Source organism: Kryptolebias marmoratus, linkage group LG11 (genome assembly GCF_001649575.2).
Source record: "Kryptolebias marmoratus isolate JLee-2015 linkage group LG11, ASM164957v2, whole genome shotgun sequence".
NCBI lineage: Eukaryota > Metazoa > Chordata > Actinopteri > Cyprinodontiformes > Rivulidae > Kryptolebias > Kryptolebias marmoratus.
The window spans coordinates 27,097,456-27,107,066 of NC_051440.1; the positions used below are offsets into that span (position 1 = coordinate 27,097,456).

Here is a 9,611-nt window from a genome sequence, read left to right on the forward strand (position 1 = left end):
TAACACAAACTACACAACACAGACACACAAACTACACAACACTGTAACAAAGCGACTGACACATGGAGCTGTGTGCAACAATCAGACAACAGTCACACAAACTACAGCAAACTACTCCGGTAACACAAACTACACAACGCTGTAACACACAACGACTGACACATGGAGCTGTGTGCAACAATCAGACAACACCCACAAAAACTACAACAAAACAAACTACAGCAAAAAATACTACTGTAACACAAACTACACAACACAGACACACAAACTACACAACACTGTAACAAAGCGACTGACACATGGAGCTGTGAGCAACAATCAGACAACTGTCACACAAACTACAGCAACACAGAAGTAGTTACACACAACACTTACACAAAACCACTTAACTACAGTAACACAAAAAGTACAAACTTGTTTTGTGTTTTAATGTTTTCTTGTTGTATTTGTGTTGTTGTGTGTATGTGTTGTTGTGTCTGCTTTGTGTGTTGTTGTTGTGTGTATGTGTTAATGTGTTGTTGTGTGTCTGTTTTGTGTGTTGTTGTTGTATGTGTTAATGTGTTGTTGTGTGTGTTTTGTGTCTTTGTTAATGTGTTGTTGTGTGTCTGTTGTGTGTGTTTTGTGTTGTTGTATGTCTGTTTTGTTGTTGTGTGTTGTTGTTGTGTTGTGTGTCTTTTTTGTGTGTCCCGTCCCGAGCCTCGCTCTGCCCGCCGCGCATGCGCAGTGCGGAGGCTGAAGTGTCGGAAGTTGCGGTAGCAGCTCGCAGTGATTTTTAGCCCGACAGCCAGCGAGCGAACAAAACTTTGTTTTCACCCAGAAAAAGTGCTTTTGGACGGAACTTCGGGGCTTCCAGTGAACCACGGAGGACTGCAGATGGATTCTAATCGGTTCGGACCGTTTATTTTCGGTAAAGAGCGGCTTTAGGAGCGTTTTGAAGAAGTTGTGATTGTTTTTTTGGCGCTCCAGCAGCGCAGAGGAAACATGGAGGATCTGCTGCTGTAGCAGTCGCTAACGATAGCTGAACGCCTGGAGTTACGGACTGATCCGAGCCGCTCCTTCGCCTGCTGGATGCCCCAAACGTTCGGATGGTAGAAGGAGTCAACGCGCCGACCGAGCCTGGTGAGTCTGGGCTGATGGAGCCGCGGGTTTGTGGGGAAAGGTGGCGGGCGGAGCGCTGCTCGTAGCCGCGGAGGTAGAGCTCCGATCCGCGTTAGCTGCTGCTAACGAGCTGCTGCTAACGAGCTGCTGCTAACTAGCTGCAGTTAGCAACATCACACTGAAAAGTTTCACACCGCAGCTGCTGCGTGACCCGAACCCCGCAAACTAAACCAGCCCAGTCTGCGGGCTTACATGTGGTTAACACAGGTTAGTTAGCTAGTTTACCTGGTTAGTTAAGGGAGCAGACGCGCAGAGGAAAAGGGTTAATGTTTAGTTTCACTCATGGATCAAACCTGTCAGATGATTGATTAATTAGTAATAGAATGAGTGGTTGTGACGTCACAGCAGGTGGTTTACATCTACCTGGTTGTGAGGCTCAGGACTGAAAATCTGACAGGTTTTCAGGTTAAATCTTATTTTTATCCCAGGATTAGTAGTGAGTACACCTACAAACTACAAAGTGCTTCACAGCAGAAATGAGGATAAAACCTGAGAGGTGGAACAGCCATGAAAACCAAACTACATCCTAAAAACTAAAACTAGTTAAACCCTGTCTCAATAAACCAGGCCTCTGCTAGTTTTTAAACTAATTGGTTGAACAATTAGTGATTTAATGAGGAGTCTTATCAAGTGTTCAGGGTTTAGAGACCTAAAAACAAATAAAGGTCGGAAATATTAATTTATATCTGCTGGTTACCAGTTTCAGAAGATTTAGTTTTTAATCCTTGTTGAAAATAAATAAACGAGCTCCAATCAGCGAAGAATACAGGATTACCTGAGATTATAATCTGCTGGAACAAGAAGAGAAACCGGCTTTAACAAGTCCGGCGTGTTCCGTTCATTCATTCAAAGCTTTCAGTAATTTGTTTCTTCCAGGAGGTCGAGACAATTAAAACAAGATGAAATTTAAAAAAACAAACTCGTGTTCTTTCATTCCTAACGAGAACGAAAACGATGTTGATATAAAAGACGAGGGGCGATGTTAAAATCAGTCAAATGAACCCAAATCCCTGTGAGGAGCTAATTAAACCTGTGGACCAGAGGAACCTGTTTGATTTGAGAACAAGTTCTGTGTAAAAACAGCTTAATTCCTTATATTCTCCCCCAATAATCCAGAGGTTCCTGTAATCTTTGAAAGTTGTCTCCAGACTTCCTTCTTTCTTTCATTTTCACTCCTCTGACCTCTGACCTGTGGAGCGCTCAGCCATTAAACAGATCCTAAACTCAAGGGATGAGCCGGAGACAGAAAAGTCTGGAGTTTGATTTCAGGGTTTCCTGGTTCTGGATGGTTTCAGGGAAATCAGATGATTCCTCGTCCATTTTTCTAAAACAGGAAAAAAATCTGAATGTGCCATGAATTTATAGAAGAGTTTTGGATTTAAAAGTTAAAAACTGGTTAAAAACTCAGTAACAGTTCAGCTAAAAATGATTTTAAATAAAATAAAACTAGTCTTTTTGTTCCCAGCAGCAGTTTCTGCTCATTTATTCAGTTAAATCAGTGAAAATGACAGAAAATGAGATTTTAGCTCCAACAAAGTTTCTCCTAAAGAGCTGAAATCTCTGTTTTAAAGACATGATGCTCAGATATGCTGAGGTTTATTTCAGTTTCTGAGATTAGAGTAACTCATGTCCAGCAAAAAAATAAAAATAAACAGAAAGATCTTCAGAATCTGAGGATACGTTCAAATCAAACTAGCCGAGAAACACTGAGCAGAAATAATAAAACAGTTTTCTGATGTTTGGATGTCACTGAATGTTGATTAATTATGAGTTTATTTAAATCCTGAAAGTATTAATTAGAAAATAACTAAAATATCAGATCAGTTCCTGCTTCATTCAGAATGAAACTAGAGCTGCAGGATATTAGAAAACATGAAGTTAATGTAAATTATTGTGACATTAGCAGCGATAAACTGATTTCCACCCATCAGTTTCTGAATTAAAACAGTCGGGTGATTAGACGCTCGTGTTTCCTGTCACGGTGAAGCGTCCTCCTCCTGATCAGGGTTATTGATTAGTTATTGATCAATCTGTGAGCTGCAGCTCTTTAAGTTCTGCCCGTCGTCTGAAGTCTCCTGAGAGAGACTATTAAAAGGGTTTGTTTAAATCAAACTGAAGTTAATTTCCTTCTCGTTGTAAAAACACGTCAGTACTTCAGGAAGTAACGTTCGCTTTGCGTCGGGACGTGTTTTCACCTCCACGAAGTTCAAATAAGTCTTAAATATGTCCAGATTTTGTCCATTTGTTGCTTTATCCGTCTGCTTGTTTTTTATTAATCCGTTCTGTTTGTAGTTTTGTGTGATTTCAGGTGTTTTAACAAACAACAAGTCCCATCATGCAGCAGTCCTGACAGAAGGGATTTAGTGACAGATATTCAGCTTTTCTTGCTAAAAGAGACTTTTGTTTTTGTAATCAGGCTGTAAATTTGAACGACGATGTTCTTTAAATTGTCAGTTTTTTGTCTTTAAATGTAAAATATCTCTTCTTTTTTCTTTGTTCCCTTTAGTTAAAATCATTTAATTAATCACAGTTTAAAAAAGAAACCCTCGTTGACCGAAGTGTTGTACTAAAGGTAAACTAAAAGAACTGCAGGTGAACTAAAACAGAATAAAATTCATAGACGAGTGGACAGAAACGGTCTTAAAGGTTCTGCTCAGAGGTTCTGATGGGACCGGTCCAACTCGTCCAGCTTGGAGCTCACCATCAGATTTTTTAACAATATCAATACTTTTCATCATAGTTTTAGTCTTTCTATGTTAGTTTTTATTGGGTGAGATGAGACATTGTCGATGAAAACTGCGACTGGGCGGAGCTTCTAGACCCGGCGGCGGGGCCAGCATTAATCAACACGCGCTGCTCTCTTTAGGTTTAGAAAGAAAGAACGGGATCAGGTGACGTGTCAGCGTTTTTACTAACATCCATGATTTCACCTGCAGAGCTGCAGTTCCTTCCTGCAGACCCACTGAAGCTCTGAGGATGGAAGCAGAGCTGCTGGAGGCCGGATCTAGGTGAGTCCACCTGCGGAGGCCCACCTGCGTGACATCACGGGGTGCTGGCGCTCGTCACTGACTGTTTCCTTTGCTCCTCCAGACGTCAGATGGTGCTCTGAAGAAGCCATGGGTAGCTGCTTAAGCTGTCCAGAGAAAGATTCAGTTCCAGATAATCATCCGAGTAAATTCAAGGTGAGTTCCTGCCTCTACCTGCCCGTAAGCCCCGCCCACACCCTCTCTGACTAATGCTTTCTTACAGGACCGTTCAGTCGTATGGCCACAAAGATGAGACTTCACGGTGTTTATGAAACGGGTTTAGATCTAAAACCAAAACTGTGCATCAATGAACTTAAAAACTTTGATTTGATTCGGTTCTTCCTTCAGTCCAGGTGAGCGCGTCCTGCTCCGTGTTCGCTGTGTTCACGCTACGTTAGGTGGATGTAAGTTACAATCAGCTTGGATTAAATATGTTTAGGGTTAAATCATTTAAAGTTTAGAGTTTTCTAGGAGAATCTTAGATCCGTTTGGCCTGCTCAGTGTTCGCTGACTTCTATCGAACTCTGGTGTTTGCTGTACGATGGAAACCTTTCCGTAATGAGACCAAATGTCAGATTTCTTGCCGAGTTGAAGATTGTCTCATGGCCCAATAAAAACCCGACTGTTGAAACTTTTCTAGAAGATGTCTGCACCACCTTCAGCTGTTTGTGTGGCAGCGGTGAGGAAATTAAATTAGAACCGCTTGTTAATCCGTTTGAGTTGAACTCTAAGATGTTTACTGCCTGTGTGAGAACTTTTCATTAAGGTTAATGTGGTTGTTTGGATGGGATATTTTCATTAAAAATCAGTAAAAATAATTTTAAAAAACAAAACCAAACAGTGCATTCTGTTTGTTCTGACTGATGAGAATATTTTGATGTAGCTCCTTTAAATGAGTTTGACCCCCTGGAGGTCAAAGGTCACTCAGCTTTAATGAGGAGGCAGCTGAGACTCGGGACAGACTCGGGCAGGACGCTGAGGTTGGACGCCTCGTCAGCGAGTTTCTGATCTCAGCCTGGATCTCACTGGGCTGGGCCGGGCGGGGACGAGAAATCCAACAACAGTTGTGAGAAAAAAAATGAAAATTTTAACTTTGAATCACAGAATTGACAAAAACGTTTGGGCTGATTTGAGTCCATCGACTTCTGAGCCGATGGAGAGAAGCTGCAGAAATCTCTCCTCCTGACTCCCATCAGAACTCAGTTGAGGACTTTTTAAAGAGTTTTTGGACATCCAGATAATAAAGAGTTAAAACAGTCCAGCCTAGATGTGATAAATGCATGGAGCAGTTTTTAAACGAGATGTTTCTGATTTTAGTGATATTGTTCAGGTGGAGGAAAGCAGTCCTGGTAACATTTTTATTGGGGGTTAAAAGACAAAATAACATCGAGGTTCTTTACTTTAGAACTGGAGGCCAAGAGATGACAGTAATAATTATATTATTAATAACTTTGTTGTTGATAAAATTGGTTTTGTGATGGTTTTAAAGACAAAATCAAAGTTATAATGTATTAGTTGCACAGGTGAGTTTCAGATCTTTAAAGGAATTTAAAAATCTTCTGCGTCATGTTTTATCGTGTTAAACCATGTGATGCTCAGTGAGCATGCTCAGTGGCAACTCTACCTGCTGACAGGAAGCGTGCGCTCGTCTCAGCCCTTTCTTTGTGTGTCTGCCGTCAGGTGATCAATGTGGACGACGATGGGAACGAGCTGAGCTCCGGCGTGATGGAGGTGACCGAAACCGAGCTCGTCCTCTACACCCTGCACCGCAGCATCATCAGGTGGACCCACGTCTGCATTCGCCGCTACGGCTATGACTCCAACCTCTTTTCGTTCGAGTGCGGCCGCCACTGCCAGACGGGCCAAGGTACGAGTCCGAGCTACCTGCTGCACACCTGTCAGGGTAACCAATCAGAACACACCTGCCGGAGAAGGAAGAGGCTCGTAGTTTGATTCAGGATCTGAAAACTCCTCTGTCAGATTTCTGTTAGAAGCTGACATGGCTCAGGTAACTCTGGATCTCAGATCTGTTTGGACCTGATTTATCAGCATAAACAGACTCTGTAACACAGGTGATCACCGCTTCATTCATGTTTGCACGGAGAGAAATGAACAGGAAAACCTGGTTAAAGCTTCACTGTCTGTGATGTTTCTCGTGCACGCTGTCAGGACTGTCAGCTGCTCGGGGTTAGGAGGGGGTCGGTAAGTCTCAGGTGGTTGGGGGAGATCAGCTGTGAGTACACAGGGATCAATAAGTGTGTTCGTGTTGTGTTCCTTGTGTGTTTTCCTGTTGTTTACATGTTCTCCCTCCTCCACGCCGGCTCAGAGCAGATTAACGACCTCGTTAGGTCACAGCTCTTCCTCTGTGGTGGTTCTTGTTGACCAATCCGAGGCAACTAAAGATGGGAAATATTGTATTAATGATGTAACGGAGAAATAAACAGCCATCCTGCAGAGGCCAGTTTGAGTAAATAAAGGGAGGTAAATAGATGTCCAGTCACACGTCTACAGTGATTTCCTGTCAGGTGATCAAACACGATGAAACTCCGCCTCCTCTCTCCTCCACTGGTTTGTCTGTGGTGTGAATGTTGTCGTGTTGTTGTCTCCTGGGTGTTTTTATCTTTGTGTAATTGTTCTCATTTTGTGTTTTTTTTTTTTAGGTATTTTTGCCTTTAAATGTTCCCGAGCTGAAGAGTTATTCAACATGCTGCAGGAAGTGATGCAGAGTCACAGCATCAACGTGGTGGAAGAGGCAGTTCAGGACCCCAACCAGCAGGGGGCGCTCACTCCTGCAGGTACGCAGTCAGCTGAGCGGGGTTATTCAGGTTCAGGTGAAGGCCTATCCTGTAGGTTCACAGGTGTGTGGGGGGGGGTGTTAGGACCACTCAGGGGGAGAAACTTTTTTTGTTTCCTTTAATTTTGATATTATTGTCAAGATTAAATCACAATATTCAGAAAAAATTGGAGGAAGTGAACTCTAAGCTCCTGAACCCGACTGGATTTGTTGTTTTTTAATATTATTGTATCCGAGGGTCGTGAGGGCACATTTACTGGGTTAACTACGAAATAACTCAGTATTTGAACCAGTTTGAGGTCTAAGTGCTAACCTCTAAAAACATCAAAAGCTTTTAAAAACAGCTTACCTACATTAATGTTCTTCAGTAAAGATGCAGCCTGGACCACCAGAAGGTTTGAGGGTATTTAGAAGTCAATCTCTGTGTTTGAGACTTTTATTGTGAAGGGTTGAAACAAGTTCGTGGATTCTGCTGCAGCGGGAGAAATAAACCAGACCACGGCTAAAATACTGCGTGTTTTTCAGTTGACCCAGTAAAGTTGGGCCAGAACTGTTAACAAAACATTTGGGTTCAGGAGCAGAGACAACTAGTTTTTTATTTTTTTATTTTCCTCAACATTGCAACGTTTTCCTGTCAAAAGAATTTCCACTTTCCTCCTGAAATGTATTTTATTTTTTGGCGCTGGTAGTCCATCGAAACATCTGATCCAGAAGGAATGTATGATATAAAATATAGCATTCACTGTAAACATTTAAAGTAGTTAAATGTTTACAATAAAGGATCCATCAGATGAGCCGCGGGTTCCCCTCCTGACTCTGAGCAAGCTGTGAGGTCACATGTTGATGATGTCACTCAGGTGTGTATCTGTGTGTCTGCAGCTCTGGGTTACTCCGTACCCACAGTGCCTAACGGGGTGAGTCGACTGCCCTCGGTGGGTGAGGCGCCATCCCACCCATCCACCCGACACCCGTCTGTGGCCAGCACCCGCCTGCCATCTGTGGGGGAGGAGTCTACGCACCCGCTGCTGGTGGCTGAAGAGGCGGTAAGATCGCCGCACATCAGCTGACGGTCACCTGACCCGTATGATGCTGCTCCGTTTGGTCACCTGACCTGTGGAATGCTGTTTGTGTTTCAGGTGCACACTTACGTGAACACCACGGGTCTCCTGGAGGACCAGCCCAGCCCGCTCACCGTCACCACTCCCTTGGAGAGCCCAGCCTCCCCACAGGCCCAGAATCCTCCCACGCCTCCGCCACCTCCCAGGGCCCGCGTGGAGCCTCAGGCCCCGCCCACTCAGCCGGAGCCCCAGGTGCTGCTGGAGCTTCAAGGGGTGCGCTTCGTGCTGGGCCCCACCCCCGTTCAGAAGCAGCAGATGGAGAAGAAGAGGCAGCAGGAGCTGCAGGAGGCCGCTGAACCCCAAGAGACTGACAGCCCCGCCCAGACTCCCGCCGCTGCCGAGCTGCCGCCCACACACTCCAACAACTCCTCCTCCAATCCATCCACAGCTCCCCGCCGCAGCCGCCCGCCCCCCCTCACCCCCGACGTGCAGAATGTCAACAACTCGGCCCAGCGGCGCACCGCCCTGCTGGACTATGAAAACCTGCCGGTGCTTCCACCAGTGTGGGAGGCGAGGAAACCGAGCGGCGAGGAGGAAGAGAGCGCCGACGATGGCCTGAAGACGCCGTCGCTTAATGGCTTCGACATCCACGCCTCCTACACCCTGCTGCACCACTCCTACTGCCACTCACTGACCGCTTCGCTGTGCGAGCCCTCGCACAACTACGTCAACACAGAGAACGTGTCGGCGCCTCTGAGCGCGCATCGGCCCGACACGGCCCGCCGCCGCACCGATGGACCCACCATCTTTAACTTTGACTTCCGCCGGCCGCCGCTACCGGGCGGTGCAGAGCCGCCCAAAATTCTCAACTACATTGAAGTGGAGATGGACAGAGGCAGCGGGAACAAGGGGGCATCGGACGGTAGCAACCCCCACACGCCTCGCACGCCAACATCCCCGCTGCCTCCAACCACGCCCACGCGGCGCACCGAGCCGTACGCCCTCATTGACATTGAGCGCACCGCAGCTATGTCCAACCTGCAGAAAGCGCGGCCGCGTGACGACGGCACGTCGCGTAAGACTAGACATAACAGCACAGAGCTGCCGAGCAAGAGCGCGGCGTGATGTGCACAGAGCTGTGCACGAACTCCAATCAGACAGGAGAAGTGTCTTCCTGTGGTCTCACCTGTGCAGGTGAACTGGTACTATGTAATACCTCTGATGGTGATGATGTCACAGACTGCTTTCCTTATATGGTACACGTCAGTATTACTGAACAACATTCCATTTATCTTTTTGTACGAGTCACTGTGCTGCTGTAAGACAACACAATAAAGGTTCGCTTCTATTGATATTCACTGCCCAGAGCCCCGCCTCCTCACTGAGCACGCCGCCACATCATCACCCTCACACACAGGAAGTTAAAGCCACCATCACCCTCACACACAGGAAGTTACAGCCACCATCACCCTCACACACAGGAAGTTACAGCCGCCATCGTCCTCACACACAGGAAGTTACAGCCACCATCACCCTCACACACAGGAAGTTACAGCCGCCATCGTCCTCACACAC

General features: G+C 45.7%; 1 protein-coding gene across 1 annotated transcript; it reads left to right on the forward strand.

Moving 5' to 3' along the window:
- The first annotated feature begins 707 nt into the window (after window positions 1–707).
- LOC108248178 (fibroblast growth factor receptor substrate 2) lies at window positions 708–9,395 on the forward strand. Its single transcript, XM_017436784.3, has 7 exons — window positions 708–1,119; window positions 4,095–4,166; window positions 4,249–4,340; window positions 5,865–6,051; window positions 6,845–6,979; window positions 7,858–8,021; window positions 8,115–9,395. The coding sequence occupies exons 3-7, from the start codon at window positions 4,275–4,277 to the stop codon at window positions 9,159–9,161; spliced, it is 1,599 nt and encodes a 532-aa protein (XP_017292273.1). The 5' UTR covers window positions 708–1,119; window positions 4,095–4,166; window positions 4,249–4,274; the 3' UTR covers window positions 9,162–9,395.
- Window positions 9,396–9,611: the final 216 nt, after the last annotated feature.